The 18,862-nt window shown below is 36.7% G+C and overlaps 1 protein-coding gene across 9 annotated transcripts in view; it reads left to right on the forward strand.

Annotated features, from left to right (window-relative positions):
- RIC8B (RIC8 guanine nucleotide exchange factor B) overlaps positions 1-18,862 on the forward strand; it is a 100,682-nt gene that overhangs the window by 41,839 nt on the left and 39,981 nt on the right. For all 9 annotated transcript variants that reach the window (XR_015164031.1, XR_015164033.1, XR_015164032.1 and 6 more), the window contains 3 exons: positions 5,539-5,633; positions 12,126-12,354; positions 13,092-13,187. Coding sequence is in view for 5 of the 9 variants with exons in the window: in XM_086401152.1 (XP_086257278.1) it covers positions 5,539-5,633; positions 12,126-12,354; positions 13,092-13,187 (420 nt within the window). In the remaining 4 variants the exon portion in view is untranslated. The remainder of the gene's footprint in view (positions 1-5,538; positions 5,634-12,125; positions 12,355-13,091; positions 13,188-18,862) is intronic.

Genomic DNA, 18,862 nt, shown 5'->3' on the forward strand with positions numbered 1-18,862 from the left:
TGTCTTAGGGATTTTTTTCCCTTATCAATCTTTGGAGATAGTAGGATTACAGAGGAAAAAATATTGATGCCCTAAAGATGTCAAATCTAAGCTCTTGAAGAAGTAAACGACAGTTTATAAGTTGTTTGTATACTGTTTTGTAAAGAGCAATTATATTTAATCCTTCAAGCATCTATATAAGACAGGAGGAATATTAATCTCATTTGACAAATGAAGGACAGTGAAGATCAAAGAGTTTATTTATGTGGTCACCCAGCAGAATAACCGATAGTAGGAAATCATGTCCACTCTAACCTTTGTTAAGTAAGACATCTTAAATGATAGCTCTTATTCAACAAATATTTATTGAGCCATAGACTAATAATAGACTAAAAAGTCTAGAAACAAGCGTATACATATATAGTCAACTGAGTTATGATACAGGTAACATTGAAGTGCAGTGGGAAAAGGTAGGTTTTTTAATCAATTAAAAATGAATTTAGGGACTTCCCTGGTAGTCCAGTGGTTAAGAATCTGCTTGCCAGTGCAGGGGACACAGGTTTGATCCCTGGTCTAGCAAGATTCCACATGCCACGGGGCAACTAAGCCATGGGCCACAACTCCTGATCCCACACTCTGGAGCCAACAAGCCACAACTATTCAGCCTGTGGTATGCCTAGAGGCCATGCTCGCAACAAGAGAAGCCACTGCAATGAGAAGCCCACACACCACAACTAGAGAGCAGCCCCTGCTCATTGTAACTAGCGAAAGCCTGCATGTAGCAGCAAAGATGCAGCACAGCCAAAACTAAATAAATTTAAATCTCTACCTTATACCATACAGAAAAAATTAATTTGTGATGGGTAAGAGATTTTAAAATGTAAAAGGTAAAGTAATAAAAGCTTTTGGAAGAAAGCAGAAGATTATCTTCATGACTCTATTTTAAATAAATCAAACAATTCTTAAATACGAAAGATTTTTAAAACAGTACAAAATAAAGATCAAGCCATAAAGGAAAAATTGACAAATGGGCTTTCATTAAAATGAGTTCATCAAGAGAAGAAGGTAAAAAAACAAGCTACCAAATGGGAAATTACATTTGTAATACATATATGCAATAGGTACTCTACCTAGAATGCTTTAAAGAAATTCTACAGAGTGTCAATCAACCCAATGGAAAAATATGCAAAAGACTTGAACAGGCACCTCATAAAAGAGCTATACAAATGACTTACAGATATAAGAAAAAAATGTGTTCAACATTATCAGTCATTGGGAAAATGCATAATAAAACCTCTGTACATCCACTGAATGGCAAATTTAAAAGGCTGACAATACCAAGTGTTGGCACAGCTGTAGAGCACACTGATAGAAGTGTAAGCTGGTCTAAACACTTTGAAACACTGTTTTGTGGAACCTCCTAAAGTGTGTCTTATGTATATGACCCAGCGTACCAAATGACATGTAAGAAAGTGTGTACATGTTCATAGCAGCACTCTTCAGTATAGTCCACGTCCAGCAAGAGTAGGATGGATATGTGAATTATAATATATTCAGCAGTGACTTCCTAACCTAGCTATGAGGAAACATTGTTTTCCCTAGATGTCAGGATGGAACTCTTGTAATACAGTATTACACAACAATGTCAGACTGCTTGAAAAGTTTCTAAATGTTCAAGTGTACCTTCTGTACTCATGGCATTGCAGATCAGTGGCAAACAGTGCAGACCAGCACTTCAGATAACACTAATCTCAAGTGATGAAAAATCCCACAACCAGATGCAGAAGGGTCTCTATTTTATGATTCCCTTCATGTAAAATTCATGACAACAAAAATCACTCACCTATGATGTTATTTGTTAGAATTATAATTGAAGAGCTGGAAATCTATCATTTGAAGAGGTCATGAGGGCAGTTCTGAGGTTCTCAGTCCTGGCATTGCTTTGTTTTCATGCTGGTCGTATGGACGTGCTCATTTTGTGAAAGTTTATCTAGCTGTACACTTAGAATTTGAGCACTTTTTTATGTTTTATTTACATTAAAATTATTGAACATTTATTAAACATATGCCTTCTAAACTTGTGAAGGTAGTAGATGAATGGAGAAAACAATGCCTATGTAAGTATATAAACAAATGTGAAATTACAGATTATGATTCCCTGAAAGAAATCATAACAAGATACAATGAAAGAGAATAATAAAAGAAGGAATCTACTTAGACAAGGTGGTCCAAGAAGGGGCTTCTCTGAGACCTGGAGGATGAAAAGGAGTCAGCGATAACCATGGCAAAAACTCTAGGGACTTCAGTAGTTGAGTAAAAGAATTTAGTGTATTTACAGTAAAAGAGGATATGCAGACATAAGGTACAACCTGGGAATTGGTGTCACAAAGACTGGGACAGGAGGATAAGGGATGGAAAGAAGTTGGATTTTCACTTGCAGTTGCAGAAGTGAAAAGACTAGTGGAAAGACCAGCATGGAGTTTTGCAAGAGGCTTGTTGACATCAGCATGAGAAGAGAATGATGTGATATTTAAAATAAAGAAAAATCTAGTGTTAAAGGAAGTGTATTCCTAGTTAATTATCCAAACCAAAGAAAATATGATCTTTTTAAGAGTTAACTGCTGTGGTTTTTTGTTCAGTCATGTCCGACTCTTTGCAACCCCATGGACTATAGCCCACCAGGCTCCTCTGTCCATGGGGATTCTCCAGGCTAGTATACTGGAGTGGGTTGCCATGCCCTCCTCCAGGGTATCTTCCCAACTTAGGGATCAAACTCAGGTCTCCCACATTGCAGGCGGATTCTTTATCATCTGAGCCACCAGGGAAGCCCAAGAGTTAAGTAATAGACGAATTTCATGTGCATTTCAGTGTGCTTCATGTAATGTGATGTATGTAAAAGTAATTTGCATATTAGAGAATTTTGATTCAGGCATTTGAAGATGGATGGCAAGTAGAACAGCATTCATTCCAAACCCTTAGCATCTCTAGCATTCCACTGGTCTCCCCTCCCCAACACACAGTAATTTCCTTATCACTCATTTCAGCTCTATCCCTTTTGATTTCTTCCTGCCTCATCCTTCCCCCTCACCCTCAAATGTTTCATTGAAAGTACTAAGCATTTTCATGTATGTCAGCTTCTTTAATCCTTTTGTAACCCCAGCAGTCTCATGTTTGTGGAGCTGTATAGAGGAAACTGGCTCAGAGAAGCTATATGACTTGCCTAAAGTCACAACCTATACTCTTGACTCTAAGTGCAATGCTTTTTCTATCATGCCATTGAGACCTTCATCTTTTCCAAATTAGCACGTGATAGTGTTGTTTCAAAATATTGAAATATGAAATATTTGAAATATTGAGATATTCAAAATATTACATTATGAGCAATGAAATTGTGCTGTTGTTTGTTAGATTTTATAAAAGACATCTTTCTAGAAGCGCTAAGTTATATATAGGAATATAAGATGTTGTCGTTCAGTCATTAAGTCATGTCCAACTCTTCACAACCCCATGGACTGCAGCACGCCAGGCTTCCCTATCCCTCACCATCTCCCAGAGTTTGCCCAAGTTCATGTCCATTGAATCAGTGATGCCATCCCAACCGTCTCATCCTCTGTCACCCTCTTCTCCTTCTGCCTTCAATCATTCCCAGCAACAGGGTCTTTTCCATTAAGTCGGCTCTTCACATCAGGTGGCCAAAGTACTGGAGCTTCAACTTCAGCATCAGTCCATATATGTATAATATGTGACCATATTTCACTTTACATAGACTTGGAATCAATTATATATATATGTATATACACATATATATATACAAACAAAACTTTAAAGCTTTTAATAGCTTTTGAAGTAATTAGAAACTTCCTAAAATGTAACATATCCAGGATCTGATTATAATAGATAATTATCACTAATTTCATATGTCTTCTTAATTACTAAAAATCTGGAATAAAAAAGGTACAACCTTGATGCAGATGGTTAAAAAAATTGTAGTGGCGCAAGATCTCACTAAAAATAAAGAGGTAAACCAAATGATTGCACCCCACTCCAGTACTCTTGCCTGGAAAATCCCATGGACGAAGGAGCCTGGTAGGCTGCAGTCCATGGGGTTGCTAAGAGTCGGACAAGACTCAGCGACTTCACTTTCACTTTTCACTTTCCTGAATTGGAGAAGGAAATGGCAACCCACTCCAGTGTTCTTGCCTGGAGAATCCCAGGGATGGGGGAGCCTCGTGGGCTGCCATCTATGGGGTCGCACAGAGTCGGACATGACTGAAGCGACTTAGCAGCAGCAGCAGCCGCAAACCAAATGATTATTCAGAGCTTAGCTTATTTCCTATTATTTGCCTTCCCTCTGACAAGTGAAAGTTGCTCAGTCGTGTCCGACTCTTTGCAACCCCATGGACTATACAGTCCATGGAATTCTCAGAATACTGGAGTGGGTAGCCGTTCCATTCTTCAGGGGATCTTCCCAAGCCAGGGATTGAACCCAGGTCTCCTGCATTGCGGGCAGATTCTTTACCAGCTGAGCCACAAGGGAAGCCCACGAATACTGGAGTGGGTAGCCTATTCCTTCTCTAGCGGATCTTCCTCACCCAGGAATCAAACCGAGGTCTCCTGCATTTCAGGCAGATTGTTTACCAACTGAGCTATCTGACTGTCTACATGTCTTTAATACCACTGAAAGTGAAAGTGAAGTCGCTCAGTTGTGTCCGACTCTTTGCGACCCCATGGACAGTAGACTACCAGGCTCCTTCATCCATGGGATTTTCCAGGCAAGAGTACTGGAGTGGGTTGCCATTTCCTTCTCCAGGAGATCTTCCCAACCCAGGGATTGAACCCGGGTCTCCTGCATTGTAGGCAGACACTTTACCATCTCAGCCACCAAATACCACGACGAGTAAACATTAGGAAAATAGGAGATTAAACTCAGATTACTTGTTTTTCATCACTTGCTTGTCACTTTGGAGAGCCTAGGAGCAAGATTGGGAGGAACTAGGAGATTAAGAAGATTCATTAAAATCAAGTAGATTAGTAGATTTTAATCCATCATCTTTGAAACTTAAGAGATAAGATATTTTTACTGAGAACACACAACCTGCTTCTGAAATATCTGATAGTATTATATGTGTTTGAATTTTATACTGACTTGTAAACTGGAACAGTATACTATCCAACAAAAGAATCTAGACTTTCTGGAAATGGAAAAGATCCCTAGTTGCACTGAATCTTGTCATCAGATAAAACAGAGTAGGTAATATATGGATCTGATCATGTTTCTCTTTGACTGACATGTCATAAGGGAGAGGTCAGATCCAACAACTTCTGGTTTCAGCCATTTCTGGCAGTAGCTGTAGCTGTTCATATGAGATGACTGTTCACTTAGTGTTACCTTGGAAATTGTTCCTGGAATATCCTGTTGTCTATTATGTACGCATGAGAATAAGTGTTTTGGGGGTCTGATATGCCATAGGATGACTCCCAGGAATGTAGTAATGTACCAGACTCTTTGTTAAGGCATTTTTTTCAATCTCCAATTTTCTTCTGTTTTATTTGCCATAGAGTGAGTCTCATCAGTTTCGTGTCATGGCAGCTGTCCTTCGCCATTGTTTACTAATCGTAGGTCCAACTGAAGACAAAACAGAAGAGCTACACAGGTGGGTAGCCTCTGTTGATATCGCAATGAAAGACATAATCAGTTCTTATTGTTTTTATGCATCTGATTTTAATTGTTATAAACACAAGAAACTGGAAATATTATAGTAAATCAGGTAGCCAGTTGGTTGAAAATCATTACTATGCCCTGATAAGAAATTCTCATTCTGTTTCCTTTGACTTTGTTATATTGAGCCCCTCAGCAAGAGAATTTGGCATTTGTTGCATTCAACAATAAAACCCAGAACAACAATAATAATAACTCACAGTTATTGAATACTGTGTGTAGCATTATGTTGAGTGCTTTATAACTACTAACCTCTTTTAATCATGAGGTAGGTACTATTTTTCCCTTTCAATACGTGATGAAACTGAGTCATAGAAAAATCAAGCAGTTTCTCTGAGATTGCATATAAGTGAAAGAGCTTGGGGTTGAATCCTGGTTTTAATTACTACACTTAAACTAATATTCTATTTTCATTGTAAGAGGGTTTATCAAAAAGTGTATCTTAAGAAATGTTAATTAAATTTTAGAAACTTATTATAAGAATTGGGTCACAGTCTCAAGTATCAGTATATAAAAAAATAGTTCAAGTTTTGTGACTTGCCTACTAGAGCTATTATGTACTGCTGTTAAAAGTTATCATTCTCTGAGAACAACTGAAGAAGTATTAATGCATTTTTCTAGTTCTCTTACTTTCTATTTTATGTCAGATTAGTAGTAACAACACCTCTGACTTTAACATGAGATTGTCTATGGTGCTTTATTCTGTAAGAACACAAATGGCATTTTAAACAATTCAAATAAATTCAAATTTGTAAACTTTGGCATTAAATCTTTAAAAACAATTGAAAATTGGGTTCTTCTAATAGTAGAAATTACCTTTAGAAAGTATCCAAAACATACATTATATTTACAGTATATACAGTACATATAGTATATCCAAAATATAGCTTAAGTAAAACTGTATAGAAATACAACCAGAGTGTAAAATAAAACATACCCTTGTTATTTTTCAGTCATATCCATATTATTTTAGTTATGATTGGCAGTTTATCATTTGATATTGTACTCAAGTTTGTTGGTAGGTTACCTTATGTACTCTGCCCTGCAAGCCTTCAAACAATTGTTTTCTTCACAATTAAAAAGTATACTTTTTTTCTGCAGCTGCAGATCAAAAGTTCCTTTAACTATCTAGAACTGTGTCCTTAGAAATAATCAGATTAACTGCAGTAGCTCAAATCCTTTAAAAAAGATTTTATTAAACATTTTTGTCTCACTAATTTTTTCGTAACAAGAAACACTGGAAACCTAGATATTAAAGCTAAAAGAAAATGGGTTTATAAGCCCAGGTATACATTTATTTATTTTAGAAATCTGATATCACAAATTAAATGACATTCATACAAGGATATGAGAAGAAAATGTTTTGATGGCAGTTGTTACACTAGTCACAAAAACATTACTAAGGATTTCTCTGAAGGGTGAATTTAATATTTTAAAACAGTACACCAGTATTCATCAAAAGAGAGCAAAACTGTGTAGAGGTTTTTTTTAAAAAAGAAAAGATTTTTTTTAAGTAGTCTGAGATCTTTATTTTACTTTCTGATGATATTTGCTTTAAATACTTATTTTTCTTATATTAAAAAAATATTTTTCTTTAAATTTATTTTTATCTTATAAGTTGCTCTGATAAATTATGTGTTAGCTCTACTGTAAATAAGAAGGAATTTCCCTAGAGCCACAGACAGATTTATATGTATTTCTAAAAGGCTTTCCTGGGAGATTGAGGTTGCTGCTGACATGACAGTTTATCTGGACTGGCCTTGCATGTCCCTTTAATCAGAATTAAAGTGATTAGTATCATTAGAGCAGTAGTGACTCTAAGCTAATCTATTTAAATTCAGAAAAACTGTACCAGCCTCAAAGGGTTATTTTAAGAACCTTATTAGAATTGTAATATCTACTAAATTCTGCCCAGTTGTAGTGGCTCTGAAAACTGTGTGTGTGTGGTTAAAAGCATCATTTTAAAGATAATCAGAATGTTTCATATTTCAACATCTCGTTCCATTTTTTACCTTTATTTTGTAAATTTGTTTTTGCTTTTTTTTTTTAAGAGGAAAAATGTAATGAAATAAGTAAACCTAGTGTGGTGGATGGTTATGCATTGTCATCAAACTCAAAGGATTGTAACAGTGATTAAATGAGAGAAATTAGTAAAGCCATCCATCCCTGGTATGGAGTAAGTTCCCAGAAAATAGGGGAGAAGCTGCTCCTGCCAGCACCACAACCCTACTGCCACTGCTGCTTCTGTTATTGTTATTATAATGAGCATATTGGCTTTGAGATCCAATATTTCGTTCCAAATCTCTTCTTTAAAGTTTCTTCAATTTTGATATTTTGTTTAGAAAGCTGTTTCTTTGTATATATTGTGATTGTGTAGTGAAATCTCTTTTCTGTTAATCTAAGACTTTATCAAGCCAGATGCTTGGCAGGCATGTCAGGAGCCTACTAAGGTGCTCTAGGAGACAAATGAGTAAAAATATGGCTTAGCAGCAGCTTTTTCTGATACGTTGTCTCTGTAAGACAGTGCCTTTCTTTTTTCCCCTAGAGAAATCAGGAGGACATGGACATAGAGATAAAATGAGTTAGCTGACAAAGACAACTGACCTTGACATCAACTTTATTACCACTAATCAGAATTTTATATAGTTTCTAAAATCTATATGTTCTATTTCATTTCCTTTTGTCTATATTTATGGTAAAAAGTAAATTGTTGGTATGATCCACCTTTGTGGCTCCATTAAAGGACATCCTAATTCTGTCTGTCTCTGCTATCTGCCTGAGAGTATTTTCAGCCCTCTTGTCCATAATCAGTAAGCTTATGCTAAACACTTAGCCAAAAAAAAAAAGAAGAGTTGCTTGTGGATGTGGTTGTGGTTTTGTTTTATTTTGGAGAGAAGGGGGAAGATGGGGATGGCCTGTATGCTAGAGAAGAAAGGAGAGGGAAGGACCAGATCTGATTTAATTTCCTTCAGCTTCTCAGCCTAATTCTTTCATTGGCATCAACAAAGATTTCTTTTTTTTTTTTATATCCAAAAGTGCCAGTGTGTATTTAAAAAATACTTGCTTCCTTGCTTTTTTTTGTTGTTCTTTGTTTAGACCAGTTCATTTTATCTCACATATTGAAGGGGACAGTTTAACACCTAATGACACCTCATTACAGTGCTAAGCATGTCTTTTCCTTAGCTTTACTGAGTCATAATTGACATATAACATTATATGCATTTAAGGGGTACAGTGTGTTGATTTGATACACATTACAAATACAAAATGTTAAAAAATAAGCATAATGTCTCACACATGACAGACTTTGATAAATGTTTGTAAATTGGAACATTTTATTTTGGTTTATATTTATAAACTGCGTACTATGTGTTAGACACTATGTTGAGCTCTAGAGGCAACAAAGATAAAGAGAGTATGATCTTTGTTCTCCAAGGCTCACCAACTAAGTTGATGAGTTGTAGTTTTGAATAGGGTAATCTGGGCAGACCTCACCTAGATGGTATCATTTCAGCTAAGACTTAAAGGAAGTGAGGGAATGAGTGAGCCCTTTGACTGTGTGGGGATAGGGCGGTCCAGGAAATAGCGCAGAAGCAAAGGCCCTAGGGCAGGAGCAGTGGCAGGTGTGAAGAACTGCCAAGAAGTTTGTGTGGCTAAACCACCATACACATGTCCCTTTACCCTCTTGAATTTTACTCTCAGAGCATTTATCACCTTCTACTCAATTAGCTTTTTTGTTTTGACTGATCTCTACATGCTAGAAAATAAGCTCCAGAAGGGGAGGGATTTACCTCTGTTTTCTTCATAGTACCTGTCTAAAAATGCCTGGCATAAGTAATTAATAATTACTGAACTGAGTTAGATTAAGGTAAACTTAGGTATTTACCTCTGAGTTATATTAGGGTAAACTTAGGTATTTACCTCTGAAAATCTTTTGGAAATCTTGAGATTCACATAAGATTTTCCAGCCGTGAAAAAAGGTATGTGAGCTCCCAATATACAGAAGATACATTTGACCAGGAAAGTTTGCTAACAGCTGTAGGTCTGCTTATACTGTTATCATGCTCCTCGGTGTCATCTGGTATTAAATTATGTTTAGCCCAGTGATTGATACAGGACTGAATTTCAGATTGCCTTCCTTCTCCCACAACTAACAAGACTTTAATCAGAGCATTAAGGAGCTCTAAATAGGCCCTGCTTTTGAATCTGCATATCAGGAGGGGGCTGGGAGCTTGAGTGGGAGGATGTCATGTCCCAGTGATTAATGATCTCTAGGAGGCTGAAAAGGGGAGAGTAATATACACAGTATTTCTACCCCCTGGAGTAGGAATGCAAACACCATTGTGCAGATTTGTGCATAGTCACTGACTTCCTGGTAGCTGGAGAATTTCATACACTCTTCTACCGCAAATAAAACTGTCAGAGAAGTGACAGAACTCAAAAAGCTGGCTTTCCTTACTTAAAAAGAATAGCTCGAACACAGTGAGCCAGAAAATTAATTTTGTAGTTGTTTGGTAACCCAGTTGTTCAATAAAAAACGAGAAAATGGAACCTTATCTTGAAAAGTCTAAAACCTCTAAATATTTGTTAACTCAAACTCTACATTTGATTTTTTAAATTTACCAAATTCCTAGAAACTGCTGATTTTAGATGAATTTAAAGGGAAGCAGTCCTTTATAATGTAATGCATCACCTTAAACTTTTCCCTGTGGTCTCTGTGTTAGATTCCAGCCTATTGCCCTCTGTGTTGAAAAAATACCGGTAACATTTCAAAATGGATTTTACGGTTTTAGAAATTAATTAAGAAGAGTTCTATTTTTTTTCTTTTACCGCCAGTAAATCTATGATATCTAATAATAGTTCCCAAATCCTTAAGTTAGGAGCACAATATTTTTATCTATAGATAATAATCTACAGATAATTGCAAAACATTTTAAAAGGGAAGTTTGAGGGAAAACTATGGTATTTCAGCCAATTGTGATTTTTTACAAATAACCAAAAAGGGACTTTGTTTAATGGTAGTAGCAGTGATAGCAGCAGCAGCAGCTGTAGTAGGTTCTTTATAGGTAGAACCAAATAACTTGTATTTTACCAGGAACCATTCATTCAGAGGACTTGTTAAATTATTTTCCTTCTTGGTTCTGATTTTTTTGATGCCCTTTAACCACTTACTACTTTTTAAACTTGGAGTTCTTATAAAATTTTTTCCCCATAATATAAAAAGAAAGAAAAGAAATACTCATTCTTAGGGAAATGCAGCCACACTTCAGGGTAGAGGAGAGAAAATATTTTGTATTTTATTTCTGTTTCATTGTTATTTGTTATTTTTGAGGGTGTCACTATAATCTAAATTAAAAGAAACTACTATGGCCTAAATTAAGACCGCATCAGTTAGATTAAGCCCTGAATTTGGTTTCCAAGTGGTTAGACTTTTAAATTGCATTTGCAAGAGTTTATTTTTAGTCAGGATGTGGTTATTTTTAGATCTGCTTCTCTGTCACTAGGAAATGTAATGCCTGTCTCTCCATTGTTGTTTATCCGGAAGTTCTGAGGCACAGGCTTTTAAGATCCAGTTAGCACAGAACAACACCTCTCCTTTTAAATGAAAAAATATGAAATAATACATGAAGGAAAATATATTAAATAAGAGCATGTCTGATTTTTAAATTCTTAATGTCATTTTAACCTCTTACACACTGAGAAGCAGAAAATTTTTAGGGAATACCAAAAAATACAAGGTTTGGGTTCCCCCTACTGGTGTACATACTAGGCTTGTGATTTCATTAATACATAGCAAGAAAGGCCTAGGGGGATGAAGATTTGAAATAGCTATATTGGCTTCTTAAAGAAATCCGGGCATGAGAGAGGGAGAAAAAGCACCGTTTACCATTTTCTGGAAGTGTCTTATGAAAAAGGGGATGATCTAAAAATTGTATTTCTACGTCTAGAAAGGACAAAACTTAATCCTGCAATATTTGGTTTTTAATGCTGTTGCCTCCGTGATAAGCTGCTTATATACAGTGCTTCTCAAATGCTTTATGTTGTAATCTAAGGAATAATAAAACCCCAGTGGATCCACAAAAGGATTTAAAACCCCAAGGAAAAACTGCAAGACTAGTATTGTATCATAATAAAATTAAAGAGCTAGTGTTAAAGCTCACTAATTCCTATTTTAGCATTTCAGAAAGTGACATGACATCATGTGATTGTGTATGTCCATTTAACATCTGTTCTTTCTAATTTGCCATATGTGTATTTGAAACAATTCTTTTTATTTTCTGTCTCTTAGTCAGTAAATGCCAAATAATATTAAAGGCTCATTTTGAAAAAGAAGAATTTTAATTGACTCCTAAAAGTCTTACTATGTTTGCATTTTAAAGGACTATTCAATCAAATTAAAATATTGTCTTTTTAAATTGCTTTTCAGCAATGCAGTCAACCTTTTAAGCAATGTTCCGGTCTCTTGTTTGGATGTTCTCATTTGTCCATTAACCCATGAAGAAACAGCCCAAGAAGCAACAACTTTAGATGAACTGCCCAGTGATAAAACAGCTGAGAAAGAAACAGTTTTGAAAAGCAATACCATGGTATACAATGGTATGAATATGGAAGCCATTCATGTCTTACTCAATTTTATGGAGAAGAGAATAGACAAGGTAATTCTGATAAAATGGAGAAGATGCTTCTAAAGAATGTAATTGTACACATATACAAACATCACAGGATATGATTTTTGAATCTAAATTTTTTATAGCTGATATCTTGAATAATTATTTATACTCTGGAAAGCTTTTTATTTACCATAAATGACAAATTGCTGAAACCAAGTGAATTTATTTGTTTAAAGCTGAAAATTGTGTTGATGTGACACCAAAATTGTGACTAGTGCCTGAAAACAAAGGAAAAAGTAATTTTCTAGTGTAGGTATTTTATAAGTTCTAGAAGTAAAAATTATCCCCCCCCAAAAAAAATTGATGATAAATATTTTCCATAACAGCCAAAAGACATCTTTAAAGGAAAATTGCCACTGTAAGCTGCTTATTTTCTCCTTTCTGATCACTGTCTTTGTCAGGTAACTATATTAAAAGGCAGGAAGTTAGTTTGGGTCGGTCATGAAAACCTTTGCTGCCTTTAAGCCCATTGTCTGAGCCAGTGAGAATCCTATAAAATGTAGGAAAAATCAAGAAGGATACAAATGAGCATTAGTAAGCATGAAGATAACTCATGAAATAGAAATATTTTTAAGAAAATAATTTTTTAAATAGTTTTTACAGCTTTGGTAACATAAAATATCTCCCCCTTAAAAAGAGGAGTATTAATATACTCAGTTATATGAAGAAAAGTAACACTGATAGAAACTAATCTAATGCAGCATGTATGGTTTTCTTTGTAGGGAAGCAGCTATAGAGAGGGTCTCACTCCAGTTCTCAGCTTGTTAACAGAATGTTCCCGAGCCCATCGAAACATCAGAAAATTTCTCAAAGATCAGGTAACTGTTTAATGCATATTTCATCTCAAAGTTAATCTTCTTACATGTATTTTTTAACATAAAATCAATGAGTCGAATTTTTTCACGGTGATTTCTTTTCAGAATGTCAGAAACTCAAAAAAGTTAGTGTTAATCTTTGAAATCTTCCTAATCCAGAAATAAGTGACCCTGTATATTTTTTAAGTCATTCATTCATTTACTCAACAAATGATTATTGAGATTTGTGTGCTGTGTTCTAAGCCTTGAAATACAAATGAAGTCTTTGCCTTGTGGAGTTTCCCTTATAGTAGGGATATTAAAAAGTAAACAAGTACCTTGATACAATGGCAAGTAGTGATAAGTGTTCTGAAGAAAGACACAGAGGAAGGGAAAACTTAAGGGAATAAGGAAGAGTCTCTCTGAGAAAATTTGAGCAGAAACTTGGATAAGTATGAAAAGGATCTTTGAAAATATCTGGAAGAGGATATTCTCTGAGAATAGTTCTGGGAATATTCTGGAAGAGGAATGTACCAGAGAGAATGAGTTCAGAGTCTCTGGATGAGAGGATATTTTGGTATGCTTAAGAAAAAGCAGAAAAGCTAGACAATGTCATGCCAGAGGGAGAGTACTGGATAAAGTACAAAAGGTAAGCAAGAATCAAACAACGTAAGGTTGTGTAGGACTTTCAGCTTTCTTCTAAGTGACGTGGGAAAGCATTGGGCAGATTTGAGAAGGGAAGTGGTGTGACCTCATTTATATTTAAAGATATTCTGGCTACTAGATAGGCCAGAGGAGTGTGAGTAGATGTGAGGAGACCATCTCAAAAGAGAACTGATGCCGAAGGTTATGATGGTCGTAGTTAGAGTTCATGGTAAGAAATGATCTTCCTATCTCCGCATCTACCGTCTGTCTGCATCTGTCTGTACCACCATATCCCTTGTCTCCCCTCTGTCACAGGGGATGAACTGTCCCTGCTTCCTTCTGTGGCCAGCCTCTGTGCTCATATCCTGGAACCCTTTCCCTCTCACCTCAAGAACTTTGCTCCTACATTTATTCTCTTTTTTCTCACCTTTTTTTTTTTTTAATGTATTGGATCATTTTTATCTGCACCCAAACACATCTCCCATCTTAAAGGCAGAAAAACCTTCCCTTAATCCCACTTCTCAAGCTGCCTCCCCATTTCTCTGCTCTTCTTCATGCAGTGTTCCTCAGGAGAGTTTTCTGTGCTCACCTTCTCTCTGCTTTTCGCTCATTTTGATTCTCTTGTGAACCCACTGAAATTAGGTTTTCATGCTTTCCACTCTACTACAGAGGTGTTTATCAAAAGTCATCAACCCAATATTGCCAGATCTAATAGTTCTCAAATCTTTTTTTTTATTCCCCAATACCATTTTGATATAATTAAGTATTCTCTCCTTTTTGAAGTAATTTCTTCACTTGGTTTCTTGGACACACAGGGAACCTCTTCTTTGCAGTGTTCTGAGTTCCCCAAGACAATGTTATCTTTGTCTGTATGTCTGCTCTCTTGCTGATCTCATTTAACAATCTTGGTTTGGAAAATCTTCTATTCACCAATGGCTCCCAAATTTCTATCTCTAGCCTTGATTGTCTCCTAGGCTGTCCAGACTTATATAATGTATGCCTACCCATCTCCTCCCCTTAGATGGGTAGTAGGTATTTTAAGTTTAACATATCCCAAACTAATCTCTTGACTTGCTGTCTTCTGCCCCTCTATCTTCTCCTTCTTTCCTCATTCAATACATGGCACCACCCTCCACCCCATTGTTTATTGTCATGTAGAATTTCTCTTAATAAATGAACTAGGTTCATTTTTCTCTGTATGTTTATGGTCAAGATTTAATAAGCACTTTGCTCTGTGTAGAGCATATTAATAGATATTGCTGATAAGGAGAGATTAGAAAGTAGGGACTCGTATCTTTGAAGAATTTATAGTCCATTAGAGGACTAGGTACCATCAAACATGAATAATCATTTAAGCAAAATAAATTAGATAATTGAATTAAGGTCATTTCCAAGTTTGATTATTTTAAGACATCTATTCTGACTAGAAAGACTTAGTGAAGAATAATACATGAAAATACTTTGTGTCCTATATTTTAGCTTTTCACATAGGAGATCCACATTCCACTAAACTGTTTAGATTTTGCTATCTCTAAACAGGACACCCCAAATATATCCTGTTTGTTAAACAGATTCTTTATATGAAGGCCTTAGTCTATACATTATGTAGGTACAAAAGACTGTGAGACCCACTCCTTGTCCTCAAAGAAATACTGCAGTACAAAGGAGACATAACAAGTAAAAAGTTGACTAAAGAAGGATAAATGGCACAATACAAAAATCAACTTTCCTTCTGAGGAAGATGCACTCTAGACTATGATGATCAAGAAGGGCAGAACCTCAAGTAATAGATGATTAGTTTTGGTAACAGTATGAATGGAACCATGGCTAATTAGTTATTGTGCCCAGTGGTTAATACCTGCTTAAATCTACCTTGTGCATACCCAAAGTAAATTGGTCTTGAATATTCAGTATTTGGGCAGGTAGAAAGAGAACAGATGGTAGAAATTACTGATTCAGGTTGGATTAGTCTGGAGAGGCATTTAGAAGAGATGAAGATTCCATGGGTTTGAAAAAAGAACTGGACAAGATTTCTCAAAAGAAAAAATTTAATGAAAGGTAGTATTTGGGGGATAATAGAAATTTTGGAGAAAAATGATCCATTGGAGAAGGAAATGGTGACCCACTCCAGTATTCTTGCCTGCAGAATCCCATGGACAGAGGAGCCTAGCACGCTACAGTCCATGCAGTCACAAGAGTCAGACACGACTTAGCAGCTAAACCACCACCACCACCAGAAGTGATCCAGACTTAGACAGTTTGTCTGGGCATAATATATAACAAAATTTCACTTCAAAAACTTGTTTTAAGGAACTGAAAACATAGCTAATAAAATTTTTGTGTGATAACCATTATTAATAGATACTGTGCTCTGGAACTGTAGGTACATACTACATGAAATCACTTGTTTCATGTCTCATTTCTCTAGAAATGGGAGATAAACTCAGTAGGGTTAGCTGAATCAAATAATAAGAATTTATTGTGTAATTATTTTATGCTTACAGGGCACAAATAGCAATCTGCTCTGTCCTGCCAGAGATATTGAAATATGGATTCTATAAACATTTGGGTAAATTATTCAGTTTTCTGAGATTTCGTTTGTTTGTTTGTTTGTTTTTTACACCTCCTGGTACATGGTAGGCACTCAGTATAGAAAGAGATAAGGAAGGAAGGAAGGAAATCAGCTGAATGAATTAAATAAAAATAATATGCACATAAAGAGTCTGGTATAGTAAATTATAACTTGACTTTGTGTCTATCTTCATTTCCTAGCATAGTGCCTCGCCTATAGAAGGCATTTATAAAAGCTACTTGAATTAATTCATTCTTCCTTCAAATACGAAATATTTATTGAAACCTGTTATGTGCCACGCACTGAGAGTGGTAAACAAAACAGAAAGAAATTCCTGCCCCCAGACTCTTATGGAAGAAGGTAGACAGTTAAGAAATGTATGCTGTGTCAGGTGGTGATAAGTGCTGTGAGGAGGACTAAACCAGGAGCAGGGGATGAGAAAAGATAATGCTGAAGGTGAATTCCTTATGGTGACCAAGGATTGTCTTCCTGTAAATGATATTTGAACAGAGACCTGAAGAAAGTAAGGGAATGAGCCAAGCCAGTTTCTAGAAAAAGGGTTTCTGGGCAGAGAGAGCAGCAAATGCAAAGACCATGAGGCAAGAAAGTGCTCAGTTTAAGGAGTTCCATCTGTGAAAGTATAGCAATGTGAGCAAGAAGTTGTCAGAAAAGTAGCAGGAGGACACATGATGTGAAACCCAAGGAATCTGGAAGGATCTCGACCTTTATTATGATGAGATGAGAGGCCATGGGAACTGAAGGACTTTAAGAAGAGGAATGACAGGATCTGACTTTGAAAGGATCGTCCTAACTGCTCTGTAGAGAATAGATCATAGAAGGACCAGAATGGAAGCAGGGATGACTTAGGAGACTGTGGGGACAGTTCAGGTGAAAAATATTGGTACCTTGAATTTAGTAATACTAGAGGAGGTAGTGAGAAGTGGTCGGGTTGTGGATATAAAGCAAAGGTAGAGCCAAAATAATTTGCCGATGGACTGGATGTGGGATGTGGAAGAGAGGAATTAAGGCTGTTTGCAGTAAACAGTGGGAGCAGGCAATGGCACCCCACTCCAGTACTATTGCCCGGAAAATCCCGTGGATGGAGGAGCCTGGTGGGCTGCAGTCCATGGGGTCGCTAAGAGTCAAACACGACTGAGTGACTTCACTTTCACTTTGCACTTTCATGCATTGGAGAAAGAAATGGCAACCCACTCCAGTGTTCTTGCCTGGAGAATCCCAGGGACGGGGGAGCCTGGTGGGCTGCAGTCCATGCGGTCGCACAGAGTTGGACACGACTGAAGTGACTTAGCAGCAGCAGCAGCAGTAAACAGCTGAAAGAGTGCTGAGTCGCTTCAGTCATGTCCAAATCTTTACGACCCTGTGGACTGCAGCCTGCCAGGCTTCTCTGTCCATGGGATTCTCCAGGCAAGAATACTGGAGTCGGTTGCTATGCACTTCTCCAGGGAATCTTCCCGACCCAGGGACTGAACCTGATTCTCTTATGTCTCCTGCATTGGCAGGTGGTTCTTTACCAGCAGCACCACCTGGGAAGCCCAGGTTGGAAGAATAGACTTGCCACTTAATGAGATGGAAAACTGTAGAAGAAACAACTTTGTTGGGAGCTTCAAAATCTGTTCAGGACATGCTAAATTTGAGAAGCTTTTTAAAGTCTAGGGGTCAGGGAAGAAATCAAGATAGAGATATACTTTAGGGAGTTAGCAGTAAATAGAGACCATATAAATCCATAAAACTGTATGAGATCACCAATAGAGAGTGAAAATAGCAAAGAAATGTTGCCCAAGAACTCAACCCTTGAATAGTCCAGCAGTTAAAATACAAGAGGAAAGGGATTTCCATGGCAGTCCAGTGGCTAAGACTCCATCCTACCAATACAGGGAGCCCAGGTTTGATCCCTGATCAGGGAACTAGATCCCACATGCTCCCACTAAATATCCAGCATGCCACAACTAAAGATTCCATGTGCCACAACTAAGACCCAGCACAGCCAAAAATATTTTTTAAAGAACAAGAGAATAAAAGATAATTGGCCTAGAGGCTAAGATGAAGCAAGCAGTAAGATAATAGGAGAACCAAAAGAGGAAAGGTCTAGGTGAGTGAGTGAGTTATCAAACAGACAAACCAAGCAAGTTTTGTAACTCCTCTGGGGACCAGTCTATAAAATAGGAATGACAGTGTTGATACCAGCTCCCTTGCGTGGTAACTGTGAGGGTTGATTATAGAGAATGTATGTATATCATCTATTACAGCAACTAGCACATAGGAAGTACTCAATAATTAATAACCATTTTATTATAAAGAAAACAACTAGAAAACATATGTACAGGGGTTTTTTATTTTTGTTGTTGTTGTTTAGTAACTAATGAAAATGTTGCAGGAATTAAAAGAAGGAAAAAAATCAATGAGTAAGGGTATTAAAGAAGTCTCTGAGGGAGAAAGAGAAATTTGACCCAGACTTTAAAAT

The sequence above is a fragment of the Bos grunniens genome, chromosome 5, assembly GCF_055505025.1.
Source record: "Bos grunniens cultivar Pamir isolate PY7600 chromosome 5, Bosgru_T2T1.0, whole genome shotgun sequence".
NCBI classification, from domain to species: domain Eukaryota; kingdom Metazoa; phylum Chordata; class Mammalia; order Artiodactyla; family Bovidae; genus Bos; species Bos grunniens.